Source organism: Mytilus trossulus, chromosome 2 (genome assembly GCF_036588685.1).
Source record: "Mytilus trossulus isolate FHL-02 chromosome 2, PNRI_Mtr1.1.1.hap1, whole genome shotgun sequence".
NCBI classification, from domain to species: Eukaryota; Metazoa; Mollusca; class Bivalvia; order Mytilida; family Mytilidae; genus Mytilus; species Mytilus trossulus.
The window spans coordinates 76,991,928-77,010,839 of NC_086374.1; the positions used below are offsets into that span (position 1 = coordinate 76,991,928).

The 18,912-nt window shown below is 32.5% G+C and overlaps 1 protein-coding gene across 2 annotated transcripts in view; it reads right to left on the reverse strand.

The window, feature by feature from the left end:
• Nucleotides 1-10,745: 10,745 nt before the first annotated feature.
• Nucleotides 10,746-18,912, reverse strand: part of LOC134708034 (mucin-5AC-like) — a 221,759-nt gene continuing 213,592 nt past the window's right edge. For both annotated transcript variants that reach the window (XM_063568282.1, XM_063568281.1), the window contains 4 exons: nucleotides 17,916-17,999; nucleotides 15,724-15,855; nucleotides 12,676-12,733; nucleotides 10,746-11,232 (listed from right to left, as the gene is read on the reverse strand). In XM_063568282.1, the coding sequence (XP_063424352.1) occupies nucleotides 10,901-11,232; nucleotides 12,676-12,733; nucleotides 15,724-15,855; nucleotides 17,916-17,999 (606 nt within the window). In that variant the 3' untranslated portion in view covers nucleotides 10,746-10,900. The remainder of the gene's footprint in view (nucleotides 11,233-12,675; nucleotides 12,734-15,723; nucleotides 15,856-17,915; nucleotides 18,000-18,912) is intronic.

The window sequence follows — 18,912 nt, forward strand, 5'->3', positions numbered from 1 at the left end:
TTAGGACCATTTTATAATAAATACCCTTTTGTACAATAATACTTTCTTTATAGAAGTATAGATCTGCTGGTTAGAGATTTTTTTTTATAACTTTCATTATTGTGACGACGCGCTATGAAATTCAGATTAATTTATAAATGAAGCTGTATATAAATTTTTGGTCATAAACACAAATCTTTTAAACAGTTCGACGAGTGCGCCAATGTTACATTAGTCTGTTTACTGTAAGTTACTAAGCTCGGCCCGACTCATCTGTCATTTATGGAAACTAATTCACCACTTTTTTGAGACATTCATTTTTATTTCACCATCAGACATGGAGCTACATTTGTAACTAAAGGAAAACTTTCAAATTAAAGAAATTTGACATAATATAATGAAACTTTTTATAGTCAATTAAACGACTGCTTTTCTTAGATATGTGATTTTTCATGGTCAAACTTTTTTCATTTTTAACGGATATTTTGAGATTTTTTATTGGAAAAAAATGTTGTTTTTTTCTCAAGAAATCAACATTCAAAATTTAGAACTTCATGAACATGTACAGGAAGCTGAATTATTGCACATCTATGTACTACTTAAAATTGTACTTCGATCTGTTGCGTCCTTAAAATGTTTTGACCGTCCTAAGATTGAATGTACGGAAATGTTTCGATAAATGAAATAATTTTCCCACGGCAAGTTAGGTAATTCAAAGATGATAATAATCCTTTTCTTCAGGCCAAAAATTGTTCTGACTTCCACAAATTCTTTCCTCAAAGTTTGAATCGGTCACTGTCGAATTTCGAGAACCCTGAACCTGGTAACAATTGTATGCAACGTTTGTGTCATTTGGGGTTTGTGGTGGGTTATTAAAACCAGTAGGAGGGTTATTATTTTCAGGTGTTCTACCATTACTTGGATCAGGATTTTCCGGATTGCGAAATGTTGAAGACAAAATTGCTCTATATCTTAAAATATTGACGAATATTTGAAATTTAAACCTCTATAAGATGTGATGTACGGCATTTCATTTTATCATTGGTAATGATCCATATCTGACAGAGAAGAAATATTCATAATTCTAAGAAAGTTTTCGTAAATATTGTTAGATACCACTTATCGTTCCATAAATCAAAACAACAGAGACAAACAGGGGAAAAAATATGAAAATGAAAAGATATGACTTAAGTGTTTATAATAGCATGTTCAGGGAGACGGCACTCAATTTACAAAAAAAAATTGATGTTTTAAGGAACTGTAGAGGTCTCCACAGGTTTTCAACAAGGGTAGACTAGTATTCAAAACCTTGAATATGAAAGCCTCGAAATCCATGATACTTTTTCTGTGCGGTAGTTATATCTAAAAAATCCAATCATGTACACGACATATAATACGTCATGTATATTCATACATGTATATTTATATATTGGGAATTTATTTTTGTTTCCAAACAGAATTTTAAGGTTATCACGGAATAAATGCCTCCGTTCACTGCACAATTGTAAATTGTCTTCCTAAAGACCAGCAAAAATAAATATCACAAATTCACGTAGTCATAAACTCATGTCGCTCACCTTGGTCTATGTGAATATTAAACAAAGGACACATATGGTTTCATGACAAAATTGTGTTTTGGTGAAAGTGATGTGTTTGTAGATCTTACTTTACTAAACATTCTTGTTGCTTACAATTATCTGTATCTATAATGAACTTGGTCCAGTTAGTTTCAGTGGAAAATGATGGTGAAAATTTACAAATTTTATGAAAATTGTTAAAATTTGACTATAAGGCAATAACTCCTTAGGAGGTCAATTGACCATTTTGGTCATATATAGACTTATTTGTAAATCTTACTCAGCTGAACAATATTGCTGTTTACAGTTTATCTCTATCTATAATAATATTCAAAATATTAACCAAAAACAGCAAAATTTCATTTCCTTAAAATTACCAATTCAAGGGCAGCAACCTAACAACGGGTTGTCTGATTCATCTGAAAAATTTAGAGCAAATAGATCTCGACCTGCATAACAGTTTTACCCTTGTCAGATTTGCTCTAAATGCTTTGGTTTTTGAGTTATAAGCCAAAACTGCACTTTACCCCTATGTTCTATTTTTAGCCATGGTGGCCATCTTGGATGTTTGGCCAGGTCATCGGACACATTTTTCAAACTAGATACCCCAATGATGATTAAGGCCAAGTTTAGTAAAATTTGGCCCAGTAATTTTGAGAGGAGAAGATTTTTCTAAAAGATTACTAAGATCTACGAAAAATGGTTAACAATTGACTTTAAAGGTCAATAACTCCTAAAGGGGTCAACTGACCATTTCGGTCATGTTGACTTATTTGTAAATCTTTTTTTGCTGAACATTATTGCAGTTTACAGTTTATCTATATTTATAATAATATTCAAAATATTAACCAAAAACAGCAAAATTTCCTTAAAATTACCAATTCAGGGGTGGCAACCTAACAACGGGTTTTCCGATTCATTTGAAAATTTCAGGGCAGATAGATGTTGACCTGAATAACAATTTTACCCCATGTCAGATTTGCTCTAAATGCTTTGGTTTTTGAGTTATAAGCCAAAAACTGCATTTTACCCCTATGTTCTATTTTTAGCCATGACGGCCATCTTGGATGGCTGGCCGGGTCGTCGGACACATTTTTTAAACTAGATACCCCAATGATGATTGTGGCCAAGCTTGGTTAAATTTGGCCCAGTAGTTTCAGAGGAGAAGATTTTTGTAAAAGTTAACGACGACAGACGACGGACGACGACGGACGACGGACGCCAAGTGATGAGAAAAGCTCACATCGGGCCAGGTGAGCTAAAAAGTCGTATGAATTACGTTATCGAACAAAAAATCAGAAATACGGAATATTATATGTGAATGGTTAGGAAATCCGTTTCCCCTACATGTTTTTAGAGTCAACGAAAAATGTTTTCCCTGATACAAACGTTTTAAGAACCAGCTTTGTGTAACCTATAGACAAATTCGACTGTATATAAGGAAGTTAATATGTTTACTCTGATTTGAAATTATCTTTTAGAACATTTTTCAGTAATTGAGAACCTATGTTGTTTATGGGAAATAGGTGAAATGTTGCATGATCCCTCCAAATGACAGCAAGCGCAGTTTTCCGGACGATTTTCATTTGTACACTGCTAAAAATTGTCCGGTCCTGGCCAAGAATTTTGGAGAATATTTTTTTACTGATTTTTACTAAAAAAAATATTCTCTGTGTGTGCCATTGCGAGAAATAGTTTTGCTCGTTATTTTGTCATATTATAAAAAAAATTCAACCAAATTTTCCCGTTTAAACTGTACTAGAAAAAAGTTAGTCATGTGAAACGGACGAAGACATATTCTAACTGTAGTACAAATACCAGTACTCCCTTTTGTGTATATGTTCCGGACCATATGAGTATTTGGACCATACGCGTATGGTCATGACCATATGCGTATACTCATATGGTCCGACCATACGCGTATGGTCCGACCGTACGCGTATGGTCGGACCATATGAGTATAATACTCGTTTGGTTATTAACGGGCCGGACCATATGAGTATTTGGACCATATAGGTATATATATTTTTTTCAAATTACATTATAAACGTTTCAATAATACAAAAACTTTATCTAAAAAAACAGTGATGGTTTAAAACATGACAATTTTTGTAATTTTATAATAAAAAAAAATACGTAAAATTTAATATTGATGCCATAGTTAGTTTTCATCGCTAGTTACATTCCTGCATTAAGGTTTGGATGACATTCACTTCCACACGGTATCATAGCTTTTTTGCATTTGCAAGAAATTTGTGCACGATCTTTTTCATTTACACATTTTGTTTGCGAGTGAAAAACAAGCCTTTTTTGCAGCTGCGTTCAGTGATACCGAGGTCTTTGGCAATTCTGATGTCTACGGTGTTTTTAAGAAGCTCTAGATCTCAAATATCGTAAAATGACTGCAATACACCATCTTCACAACACAACTTAAATAAATTAATAGTATGCTACTTTCCAGTGACTTCTTATCGTAACAGTTCATTAAGAAATTTTTGGAATTTAATTTTTAAGTCGACATATTGCCATTACTCGTAATAACAAATCGGTAATGACCATCGGTATAAAATGTGTTTACTTTAAATTTGACAATTAAGTAAAATTAAGTAACTATGTGAAACTTTTTATTATTATTTAGCTTTATCTTTTTATTATAATATAATGATAAAATTACCTTTATGATAGCGTATTTTGAATGAACGGTCATACCATATGAAGAGTTTAGAAGTATGAAAAGTAAACTGTAACAGAGTGTTAATTACCCCGACCATACGCGTATGGTCGGACCATATGAGTATATACCCATATGGTCATGACTGTTGTGAACGTTAAATATCGCGGCAGTATCTATTTGTAAACGTAACGTCGTTCCCGGCATATTTGACAGTTGCCGATTTAACGTTACGAAATTCCGCCAACATGTGGCGTTCGGATAACATCTTTGTTTTCTAGCTTGTTATGAATCCTACATTTCTTTAGTTACTTGTATTTACATGCTTAATATTGTTGAATCGGTGTCGGAACTTATGACATCGTGTTTGCTTTCTTGTTAACTCATATTTATGTACGTACTGACAGTTATTTACATGATAAACCTTGACCGGTAACGAACTATATTCTTACACGCAAGGATAAGGCGTGCTAAGGTCTATAAAAACCGGATCTTTCTTATAACGAAACGAATTTAAACAGATCTTCAAAGATTCCAAGAGGTAATTTTGCATACACAAAAAACTCATTCAAACGTTTTAATCTATTGCATTTCATTAACCTGTATTTATTATTATTGATAATAATAATCTCTTATACTTTTTAAAGTTGTTTAGTCATTATTTAATATCCAGAAACCAAAGATATTGTTTTTAAATTAAAGATTGGCAACAATCTTTACAATGACCATACGCGTATGGTCCAAATACTCATATGGTCCGGAATATATACATATGAGAAAACATTTCAAAGTTATTAATTGAATTCAAATCCATCACACATACGGTACACATATGCATTGTAGTCCGAAAAAATAAAAATAAAACTTCATTCCTATCAAACACCTTTTTTAATTGTTTACCAGTATATTTCTTTTAGTTTTTGGTAAAATTGTTAAGGAAATAATACTATCAAGACGTCCTTCCATAAATCTTTTTTTTCTGTACTGACTTTGAAGAAATGACCTCTTTTCGCCCAATCGAAATGGTGCATGGACATATTTTGTTTCATATCATTAGAATTATTTTCAATATTATCGGCATTAAACTTGATTATCGACACATGAAAGTTTGTCAGCGTTGTCAATCTTTTTAACGTAAAAGTACCAATTATAGTTCTAGTGGGAGATATTATGGACATAATTGTGCAAATTGTGATACAAGCATGAAATTTGGTATAAAGGTGGAATAAATGATAATTAAAAGAAATCAGGTGCTGGCCATCAAAATTTCCATTTTTTCAAGATGGCCATCGATCATTTGCAATTTGGTACGAAAAAACAACACATAATTGACAAAAAAGAGTAACTTCAGGTTCCAAAATGGCGGCAAATTTTTTGGAAATGTTTTTTTTTTTATAATTTCCATCAACTTAACAGGTGATATCACATTCTTTGTTAAGATTAAATGGCTTGTTTTATTAGAAAGACAGGTTGGTAATCTTATTATTATCTGACAGTAGCCAATAAAAAAAAACCCGTACAAGGAAGGACAGAACGGTAGTATTTACAGTCACCAACACAGCTGGATTTTTCGCCTCCTCATTTCAAAAGTTCCCGACAGGAGGATGCAACTTTAACGGCAGCCGAAGAAGTCCTTCTTGGTTTCCAACTGTCGTTTATTTTTTCTTTCATCCAACCCCAGTGTTCATGAATTGGTACATAAATTAGGCTGAGCCCAAACTTCTCCTCCTTGATACGCTGCTCTTTGGGTGTGCCCCGGAAAAAAACCTATTGTAGGCGGAACTACTTCACAATGCCTCGTTAACAGCAAATGGTGATGTTGTTCTGTCATATATGATGCAAACAAATGCTTCTATTATGTCCATGTGTCTTTATACTTCAGCAAAGAAAAAAATACGTCCCTTACATGTTGAAATACTTCCCATGTCATCCAAACTGACCTTTTCCCTTTCCCACGAAAATCCGACAAAGTGTCACATCCACTGAATGTATGAATTAAAGGAAGAGTAGCTACACGAGGACCAAACGCATTTGATATATCACGTACAGCCACCAAAAGTCTTCATTCCTGCCAAAACCTATTCACAGTTTGTTCTACCATATTTTTGGAGTGCTGCAATTTTTAATACTACTACATCTGCGTCGGTGCTACCTAAAATTACCTTCTTCAACAATTTTCATAATCATGCCGAACATGGACAAACATTCGTATATCTACTTTTCCATGCTTACTAGGGGTAGCTGGAAAGTATCCTTATTAGTCTCTAAAAAGAGTATTTCTAAAATTGAGAATGGAAATGGGGAATGTGTCAAAGAGACAACAACCCGACCAAAATAAAAAAACACAACAGCAGAAGGTCACCAACAGGTCTTCAATGTAGCGAGAAATTCCCACACCCGGAGGCGTCCTTCAGCTGGCCCCTAAACAAATATATACTAGTTCAGTGATAATGAACGCCATACTAATTTCCAAATTGTACACAAGAAACTAAAATTTAAATAATACAAGACTAACAAAGGCCAGAGGCTCCTGACTTGGGACAGGCGCAAAAATGCAGCGGGGTTAAACATGTTTGTGAGATCTCAACCCTCCCCCTATACCTCTAACCAGTGTAGAAAAGTAAAAGCATAACAATACGCACATTAAAATTCAGTTCAAGAGAAGTCCGAGTCTGATGTCAGAAGATGTAACCAAAGAAAATAAACAAAATGACAATAATACATAAATAACAACAGACTACTAGCAGTTAACTGACATGCCAGCTCCAGACTTCAATTAAACTGACTGAAAGATTATGATTTCATCATATGAACATCAAGCACAATCCTTCCCGTTAGGGGTTTAGTATCATACCATCATAACATATATGAGAAGAACATAACCCGTGTCATGCCAACAACTGTTTTTAGAATAAATGTGTTTAGTTCCGACGCAAAGACCTTATCAGTGACTCAATATTAACGCCAAAATATGCAATCTTTAATGACTTGACAACAGTATCGTAATTATATCCCTTCTTAATAAGTCTATTCAAAGGTTTTGTAAGTTTATGAGGTGAATACTGACACCTTAGTGCTTTATAAAGAATATTTCCATAAAAAATTGGATGTGAAATACCTGAACGTATAAAAAGTCTGCATGTTGAGGTATATTTACGAATGATGTCTTTATACCGATGATAAAATTTAGTAAATGTTTTGACTAGTTTGTGATATCGAAAACCCTGGTGTAATAATTTTTCAGTAATACATAAATTTCTCTCGTTAAAATCTAAAACATTGTTACATACACGAGCGAATCGTACAAGTTGAGATATATAAACACCGTAAGATGGTGACAAGGGAACGTCACCATCTAAAACGGGCAAGACACTTGAAAAATTTCGTTTCGTTGTCATCTTCATAGAGAAAACTACTCCAGAATCAACGTTTGTCTTGTCACATCTAGCCTATAAATTATTCATTAACTAAACTTCTAACACAATGTCTACTCTTGAATACTTATCGATCCAAGATTTAATTTAAGGCAGTATGACACATTTGCAAAATCATCCAGTTTTGCTGCCCAACAAGTTGGCCTGGAATTAATCATTGCTGCCCCATCAACGATAAATGCGTCAGAATTTGGATCTGCAAATTGCAAAATGTTTCAAGTTTATTCATTTGCACCGATTTAATACCACTGTTTAAAATGACATCCTACGACAAAAACAGAGGAGCAGTTTGTATTTATGGATTAAGAAATATTCCAAATCAATTTGTCCACTGCGACAAGAAATAAAAGTATAGAAAAGATATCGCAATCACTTGTAAGGTTCTCTTGCTTTGTTTTTTGACAAAAACATTTACAGTTTTATTTTACCGACATAATAGGAAGTTGTTCTTTTTGATCTGGTTATGAGAAACAGGTTCTCCTTCGTTTTGCATTTGCTTCCTTCAAACGATCTTCGTATTATTTGCCTTTGATCTTTTTAAAGAAATCCTTTTGTGTTCATTAAGTCGTTCATCTGTTATAGAATGCCTCAAACCACTAGATCTTGCAAATGCATCTGATAGTCTAATGACTTCTGGTCCAGCTACCATCAATATGTCTGAATGGGGTCTTCGGTTAAACCTACGACAACACATCGCCCTTTACAATTGCATTATTTTGGGTTTTTTGCCTGCGCAATTGTGCTATAAGAAAAATATTTTCTGGTCTTACGTACAATGAAATTATCATTTTCAAAATCAATTGCCACCTGTGGGTGATGTAAGAGTAGGGAAGCCAGATCTCGGAGAAGGTCGGTAACGATCGAGAATATGTTACACGATCAAGACCTATATAAATACAGTATCATGCTTTATATGGACTGTTTGTACAAAATCTGACTCAGAAAAGTAATGATACGGACATTAGTACTGTAAGTGTAGCTGGAATAAGCGATATGTATGATTTGAACATTCATTTAAAGCAAACATAATGATGTTAAGAGCATTTATAGTATTAAAGCTAATTGTAATGGCTTGAATTAATAATATTGTATGAATAACATCTCCACGGTGTAAAATATGTATCTATCATTGAGAAAATATGTTTGGTTTTTCTTTGTTTGTTTGTTTATTTTTGTATTTGTATTTGTATTTTGTAAATGTCGGCTGGTATCATTTCTGTATAGGAATTTACACCAATAAAATTATTTGATTTGATTTTTAAATGAGCATACTACCAAATTCACAAGAAGTTCCTATTATTTTATAGGCAGTGTCTGCGTGTACCCGCATGCGGGTACGAATAGTCAAATTGCAGTTCTAGGCTGCGCGTACCCACATCTGGTTTTCTAATAAAATGCCATCGAATCGGGAATGAAATGTGAAATATATACGAAAATTGTGGATAATATGGGGATTTCGTGTAGAACAAGTGAAGAATATGAAAAAAACAATATTTTCAAATTGTATTTATTAAATAATGATACATAATAAATGCTTCAATGACTTTAGATGTGAAACAAATGAACGTTACTTATATTGATTTCACATAAACAAAAGGAAAACAAAGATTTAGACTTTGTATTTATGTGTTTAAAATTTTACTTTGTATCCAGTTTAAATTTGATTTTTACCTTCCGTAATATATGGTTACATTTTAAGTTAAAAAAAGAGTTTTGTAAGTTGTACTGCTAATATGCATATTTAAATGAGCTGACAAACCAGCTTAAGCAGTCATCTTTATTAAGATGTAAATTGAAAATTTAGGAAAAGACAACATTTCTTTTGTGGCCAGTATCAGTCAGCATTTAAGAAAGACCTCTAAATACATGTTCGACTTTATTTATCCCCCTTTCTGAGCAGGTACAAATGTAATCTTCATATTTATTATATGCATATTGCATTCTTTATACACTTTATATTATTTTATCACCTTGTCACCTTCGTTTAGTGGCACTATGCATGGTCACTTATCTTTCTAAATGTATAACCTTGTGTAAAATATCAAAAAAATATTTGAAACAACTATTAATATTTCAGAAAGTAAGTTTTAACAGATTTATGGTTTAGAATTTGAAAACAGAAAAACATATTATGATCAATTTAAGTATTCCTGCATCTAATATGGTTTCTGACATGCCAAAACAAACATGTCTTTTACATAGGACTCAATGTAAGCACCCACCATGTTTGCTCCCCTCATTAGCACAACATCAGCTCAAAATAGAAAAGTCCACCTACTCAGACGCATTATTTAAAATCATACCAAGTAATCATTTATAATTAATTCGTAATGCCAGTTGCATGGCAGAGATGCAATAAATATCAATTTAAAAGTTTTTACTTTAATCCTTCTTGGAGAAAACTAATGAACTCCAGCACTAAAGGAGAGAATGAAATTTATATTAGAAAGGGAACTGATACTGATACGTATTTCTATAAAACATCACTGGCCTCTCATACACGGTTCACATTAAGCCAACATAATGCCAAAACTATTTGACAATGCAAAACTACAAGTAACTATAGCATGACTAGTGAAGAGAAAGTTAATATCGAAATACTAAGATGCACAAAATAAACAGTGCAATAAAAGCAAAACCACTAGAGCATGATTGTAATTTAGGCATCACCAATAGGTTGTATTTTTCATGCTAATACAGTGCAATGTCAAAACTGGTCTATAAGTAATCATAGCACCTTTTGTTCATATTTTCCCACATGTGGAGCAGGATCTGCTTACCCTTCCGGAGCACCTGAAACCACCCCCAGTTTTTGGTGGGGTTTGTGTTGCTCAGTTTTTGGTTTTCTATTTTGTGTCTTCTGTACTGTTGTTTGTCTGTTTGTCTTTTTATTTATAGCGTTGTCAATTTATTTTCTATCTATGAGTTTGACTTTCCGTCTGGTATCTTTCGTCCCTCTTTTAAAGAACTTTAACAACAATGGAGAAGAATTTTTTAGGTTTTCCTTAGAGCAACTTTGTTAAGTTCAATAAAATATCGAAATCACGAATATCAGTTGAAGTCAGTCAGAAGAAAACCCAAAACTTTGGGATGCATAAATTTATTAATTAGTTAACAATATATACTGACAATTAACAAGAAAAAAAGACCAAAAAAATTAACAAAAATAACATGTCCTTTAACGTGAGCAAGAGTAGTTATCCGTGAGATTACCAAGTTCCTTTTGTTTTATCTCTACTTCAACGACCAGCTGAGCATGCCAGACAACCACAGGTATCTGGTACTTTGTATGTTTTGTTCATTGTGGTACCATCAGTACATGTAAGTTTGACTGTTTTGTCTGATGTAGATGTTGGCTGACAACAGTTACATTTGTTGTTAAATCCTTGCATGATAGCTGTGTATTGTGCATGTGAGGAACAATATCCAGAACATTCCATTAGGTCTTGAACTGGGTCAGTATTTTTACATGTTATACCATATGAATTGGTTACTGTAAAGAATGCTACACTTCTCGATGCTTCACGGAACATTAGACGTGGCATACATGTCGAACACTGAGAGGCATTTTCTGAAGAAACAAAAAAGATACATGATAGATACTTCCTTTTTTTTCCAGCCAATTTCAAAATTATTTGAATATTTATACCTACAAAACTTCAATGACTACTTAAAAAAAATATCAAACCCTTAAGTTATCTTTCATGAGACATTTGAGTTACTGGTTCCCTTTTTTCCAAAGGCTAAGATTGATAGACATCTGTCATTTATTTTGACTTATTTTCCTTTGAGGATTGATATCTAAGACTTATGGTTTCATTTTCTTTTTGTGTATCTGTGATAATTTTGTTTTCCTTTTCTTTCTGTCTTTGCCAACTATTCTCAAAAGAGATTTGAACTTATCTAAACTATAATGTATCTGTACAGTAAACATGGTTGCACTTTTTTTTCTAGACTTTAAAACTGAACATGTTTGTTAATTGGAAAAAAAACATTCAGTCATATATTGGTACAAACATTTTGTTATAAAAAGGAGTTTAATCACAATTCTTTATAGAAAACACTCACATTTGAAATTTGTAATAGGAATAACTGGAGATATGAGGTATACATGAGGTATACATATATGAGAAATAACCTAGCAATACTATATAAATGGTTATCACAGGGATATGTCTCGCCTTTTTGATTATTTTGATAATGCAAATGATGTAATAGAGATAGCAATACTTTAACATGTAAGTTATGCAACTATTCAAAAACAATGAACAATGACTGAAGGTACATGGCTAAACAATCTCAATGGAAACGAGATGTACCAATGCCAATACAACTGCACACCAAATAGCATTGACTGAATTTAGTTGTTCCCTTTAAAGAAACCTGAACACAAACATTAACATGTAACTATTTAAAAGTTTCAAAGTCAATGAACCATGAGGAGGTAGAGGGGCTATATAATTTCCACGGAATCAATACTTGCAACTGCAAATAAGTTTGCATACCAAATATCAGTGACTTAACATTAGCAGTTCAACTTAAACTGATCTGATCATAAACTTATACATATAAACTAAGCAAAATTTTCAAAGTCAATAGAGCATGACTGAAGGAGTGGGGCCAAATATTCTCCATGGAAATGAAATGTGCTATTGCTTATACAACTGAATACTAACTAACATTGACCTACCTCTAGTGATTAGCCATAAACTGACCCAATCACAAACTAATACATGTAAACTAAACAAAAGTTTCAAAGTCAATAGACCATGACTGATGGGGTAGGGCCAAATAATCTCCATGGAAATTAGATGAGCCAATGATTATACAACTGCATACCAAATATCAATAACCATCATTTGTAGTTCACCATCAACTAGAACTTATCATAAACTAATACTTTGTTGACACTGCCAACAGAAACAGCATACCTATGTTTCGCTTTTTTACTCTGTTAAGCCAAGACAAATACCAGAAATGACATACTAGTTAAAGTGAACTAATATAAACTTACGCTTGATAGTAACCTTGCATGTTGGGCAACAACCAGTAGAGTCGTACAATGTTTTATTCTACAATAAAGTTATAACATAACATTGATTGCTATTGAATAGTATAATAAGCCAAAAAAATATAGAATTTTTAAACCTAAAAACAATTTTTAACTATGAAAAAAAAAATTGTAAGGGGTTCCCTGTACCATGTGTCTCTCCTGCAATTGGTGCTGTCAGTATAATAACAATAATGTTGACTTAAAAGTGAGTACTGTTATCAGTAAAATACAGAATTAAGAAAAATATTACTTTTTCTTTAAATGCTATTTATTGGGCTTAAAAATCAGCTTCTGTTCAAGTTTATAACAATCCATGAAGGTTAACAAATTATCATGTTAAACTTTTTAATCACAGATTCTATAAATGTAAACTGTAAACAAGCACTCTGGGAATATTGCCAACCAATGCATAGTCCCCTACTAGACAAAAATTCCTGGAACAAAATTTTGATCTATTTACTTGTCGTGGTGTCAACAGATACCATGTCAATATCTTCAAGCATGACAATTGTTGAAAACATTATTTAAATAAAGGACCATAACTCAGCACAAAATCATTAGATCCAAGGAAAATTCGAACTTGATCTATAACTTGTCATCGTAAAACAATTCACCAAATATTAAATAAATATATTCAAGGATGAAGGCAAAACGTGTGGAAATTGATTTGCCGGGCTGACATATTGACAGAGTGCAAACCTTATGTTACCTTTGTGGGTAGGGGACTTAAAATAAGTCCAGTTATTAAAAAATACTGATAAAAAAATCTTCTGTCAAAGTTTCATACAATTTAATAAAGATTTAATATGTAATTAACTACCAAACTGCATCCACTTGTTTACTTAAAAAAAAATGTGTGCATTTAACAGAGAGAAAAACGGAAAATTTCATATAATTTTATTTGAAAATTTCACTCTGTCTTTTAGTCATAATCAAGTGTCGTCTTTGATTTCATAAAAGTCCATGGGAAGATTTGACAAAGTTAGTGATAACTGAACATTTTAAATAATCAAAAATTTTGTTCATTAACAAGCTTCTCTGAACCTAACAACAGAATTGAGAATCTATGCACGTATGCAACATAAATGAAGGCTCTACAAAAAAACAACCAAGAAATTTGTGTTAATTGGACATTATATCCTACTCACACTATCCCATTTCATCACGTCTGAGATCACCACCATTTTATTTTTTTTGGGGGAGGGTACTTTAAATTTTAAGGTTTCTTATAAGTGTTTTGTTGACAAAAACATATTTATCTTTCTGTTTTTTCCATGGTTTTGTCAGTTTCTCTTCAACTTTCGATTTCTGATTATCAGTTGGTTCAATGTGAAGTCTGACATACTTTTACAAAAAAACTCACAATAATGAACATGTGTACTAATAATAATCAAAAGTTGATTTAAACACTATTGAATGGTAACCTTCTTGTGAGCACATGATACACCAATCATCCTTTTAGCTCTTCTTTATGCAAAAATGAATTTGTATGAACAACTAGAAATACTGTGAACACTGTACATATAGACCCCTCCCTAAAAAAAATGCACAGGAAGGGGTAGCCATCAACACAAAATACGAATATTTTGGCACACTTTTTGACGAATAAAATTCTATAATTGTGCAAAATGTGAAAATGGGACAGTTTTGGACCATATTTCAATGAATATTTTTCCACAAATGCACCATGTCATATAAAACAACAAAAGGGAGCTAATTCTTTATGCCACCTAAAATGTGAAACTAGAGGCTCTGAAGAACCTGTTTCGCTCACCTTGGTCTACATATGAATACTAATTACCAATTCAGGGGCAGCAACTTAACAACCAGTTGACCGATTCATCTGAAATTTCCAGGGCAGATAAATTTTTACCTGATAAACAAATTAACCCATGTCAGATATGCTCTAAATGCTTTGGATTTGAGTTATAAGCCAAAAACTGCATTTCTATGTTCTATTTTTAGCCCTGGTGGCCATCTTGATTTGATGGTCACCGGACACATTTTTTAAACTAGAAACCCCAAAGATGATTGTGGCCAGTTTTGGATTAATTTGGCCCAGTAGTTTCAGAGGAGAAGATTTTTGTAAAAGATTACTAAGATTTACGTAAAATGGTTAAAAAATTTACTATAAAGGGCAATAACTCCTAGAGGGGTCCACTGACCATTTTAGTCATGTTGACTTAATTGTAAATCTTTGCTGAACATTATTGTGGTTTACAGTTTATCTCTATCTATTATTATATTTAAGGTAATATTAACCAAAAATAGCAGTTTCCTTAAAATTACCAATTTAGGAGCAGCAACCCAACAACAGGTTGTCCGATTCATCTGAAAATTTCAGGGCAGATAGATCTTGACCTGATAATAGTTATCAAAGGTACCAGGATTATAATTTAATACGCCAGACGCGCGTTTCGTCTACATAAGACTCATCAGTGACGCTCAGATCAAAACAGTTAAAAAGCCAAACAAATACAAAGTTGAAGAGCATTGAGGACCCAAAACAATTTTACCCCATGTCAGATTTGCTCTAAAAGCTTTGGTTTTTGAGTTATAGGCCAAAAACTGCATTTTACCCCTATATTCTATTTTTAGCCATGGCAGCCATCTTGGTTCTTTGGCCGGGTCACCGGACACATTTTTCAAACTAGATACCAAATGATGATTGTGGCCAAGTTTGATTTAATTTGGCCATGTAGTTTCAGAGGAGAAGATTTTTGTAAAAGTTAACGACAACGACGGACGACGGACGCAAAGTGATGGGAAAAGCTCACTTGGCACTTTGGGCCAGGTGAGCTAAAAGGGACAGTTTTCAATTTTCAATGAATAGTGTTCTATAATTTACAAAAAAATAAAAGGGAGTTTATTTCAATACAAATAAACAACAAACCAAAGTTTTATGAAAACTGCTAAAACATTTTTGTGATATGAATAGAGTCCCAACACTCCAAAATGAAAAAACCAGAAATCTTAAGACGAGTGTTTGAAAACCAATAGCATACTTACACCAGGGCAGGCAGGTAGATCTGTTGTTGGACATCTAATAAAGGTATCTTGTAAGGCATATTGTTGAAAGTCTGGCATGTAAGTGCAGGTTCTTGTGTAACATTTCCTGTCAATTGGCATATGTTGTCCATCCTAAAAATCAACAGACAAATATTCTTTAAAGATTTATATTGTATAGTCAAACATTTGTATTCATCATCACACTGTCTGCACATGTCCTTTGTGCTCTTGACTGAAAACCAAAAGTATTTTGTATAAATAAATTGATATTATTGAGTGCAAAATAATATGTCTTGTCACTTGTAATAAATTGATTTTTCCAATGAACACTATAAAACATGAATAAATCATATGAAAATGTTTTGTTGTGATAAATATGTATAGTTTATAACATGGCATTTTTCATATCGGAAACATTAACCGCCTTAGTGTGTGATATCTGACCAAAAGGCAGCAGTCTTGAGGACTGATATTGTAAATGAGGGCCAAATTAAACAGACAACCAAATACACATTTCTTAACTTTAATTTGTTTTATTGATATTAAAATGATATTAAAAGCATTTTATTTATCTTGTCACAACAGTTATCATACTCTTAGTTTGCGTAGATTTTCCTTTAAATTGTCATGGACAATTTCTGGCATCTCATTAATGTCTTTCAAAACATGTTTAATCTTAATTCATTTTTGCTCCTCAACCATTTTGTGAAAAGTTTTAAAATCACTTGCGGTTTTTCGCACAGAGTATCTAACAAATTTCCAGAAATGCACTAAGTTGCATGTGATAAATGTCACGGACATTAAAGGAAAGGCATGTGCTAACATTCTGGAAGCAGTCAATACTAGGTTCATTTATCAGCCCGTCGAATAAAATTCTTAGGAATTTGGTCAATAATTCTTTCATAGTCTTTAAATATTTTTAAATGTTATTGAACTGTAAAATTTAAGTAATATTTTATACAAGTATAATTATGATAAATACATTATGTGATATATGTTAAAAAATCATTAATATCTATATGCACAAACAGAAAAATTGAGTTAGAGGATGAAGATGTTATATAATAATTTCATCAATATTTGAGGAAATATATTTTTAGACCATAGATAAAAGATAAGAAAATGTTTTGTTGTAAGAAATATATATATCTCATTTAAAAAGCATGAATATGGAAAATTTGTGTTACTGTGTTGAAGATAAAGAATATCTTGAGGACGTTTTATAACAGCAGCAAGAGAAATATGAATTAAAGCTACTAGAAAAACGAATTATTTCAGAAGAGTGGCCACCATGCACTTGCACTGCACTATATTAGAATAGTAGAATAGAAGGATAATATAAATGGATGAAAAGGAGTGGGGGCAATAAGGCCCTTCCTTAGTTGGCCCAAAACATACTGTAATTTTAAAAGCTATCGTACATATTCTTAAATTACTGAAAACTTGACTAAGGTACAAGGTATTCATAAAAATCAAAACAAAATTGACATTGAATAAGTTACCGTGGCAACAAATCATGAGTTTAATTTGCATATTTTGTAAAATTTCATGATTTTTCCTTGTTTGTCATCAAATTCTAAGTACATTTTAGATGGAAAAAGTATGTGCGCACCAAAGAAACAACTCTATATTTGGTGAGATAATGTTAATAGTTATAATGAAGCTTCTGTTAAATTTCTTGGCTGCACACGATGTTTCCATCATGGAAATAAAGATGGAAAACAGCATTAAATCGGTATTTTTCATTGTTTTTTTGAAAACAGAATATTTAATGACGTAATTGTAACGTCATCAGATAAAAATCTTGATGTTTTTCATTTATATTTTTGACCTTATGCATTTCTAAACATTATGCGCCAATTTGAAATAGTTATCAAACATTTTATTTTCTTGGGCCAAAACAGGCCTTAATGCCCCTACTTCTTTTCTGGTAGAGTTATTAAGATGATCTGCTATATATATATAAACTGTTATACATATATTACTATAATATATGTAACAACAAACCAGATTATACTAATAACAAATGATTGTCCCATGGTAGTATCACTACAATATAGTATTATTACTGTGAGGTTAAATTCCCTGTCATTTAATCATCATCCACACAGGAACTTGTCTCAGATTTTTTTAATATATCTATATACCATAACCTAACTTACAGGTATGGAGATATAATGGTGTAATTTTACCTTATATACAGTTCCGCTCACAACACAACCACTAGGTTTACATTGACCACAACATTCACCAGGTAAATCAACGTGTACTTCTCCCTATCAAAATTTGTATTTAGAGAATTTTACAGTATACAGTATTTCTCATGTTATAAATAAACATCCTTCAACAGAGGTAAATGAACATTTTAGAGAGTAATCTTGAATTATATTACGGATTACAAATGTGTCGAGGTTTGAGATTGGATAACAACACAGAGATGTCAGTATATATTCAGGAAACTGCCGGGGTATATACGACGTTTTTGAAACCTCATAAATGTCATCATAACACCGTTACTATGTTACATAGTCAAAGCTATCAGACTGCCAGAGGCTCACAGAGGCAAAAAAATGACGTGCTTCAGTCAATAAGACATTTTTGATACAAAACTACGCAATTAACGCTTTTAATTTAATGTTAAAAGTGTTATTATAAATTATTACATACACGATAAAATTATGTTCACAGCAAATTAGAAAATCATTCATGTATGCCGAACATATCAGGTTGGGTTTTCAAACTTCTATACATGTATGTGTTGTCAACAAATACCTGCACTGGAAAATAACATTAAGTCAGGGGTAATCCGTAATACACGTGTAATTCAGGTCTCAGAAAGGGTGTTTACTGTGACATTCCTGGCTTAGGGCTTATATTCCCTTTGCCCTCGGCTCAGGGGATATAATCTCTACGCCGGGAATGTCACAGTATATACCCTGTCTGAGACCTGAATAACATATAATATTACAGAATACAAGAAAACTGGTCATAAAAGAAGAGTAGCTTCTCTTCAGAAATTTGAGATTTGATTGAGAGTTAGGAAAGACTAAAGGTAATTATATAAAATCACTCAAATAATAAAATGAAATATGCAAGAGCAGACTGACCTGATGTATTTGTTGGATATACTTTTTTCAGCAAATTTGGCTGAAATGGGTATACAATAAGAGACTTCGAGATCATTATGGT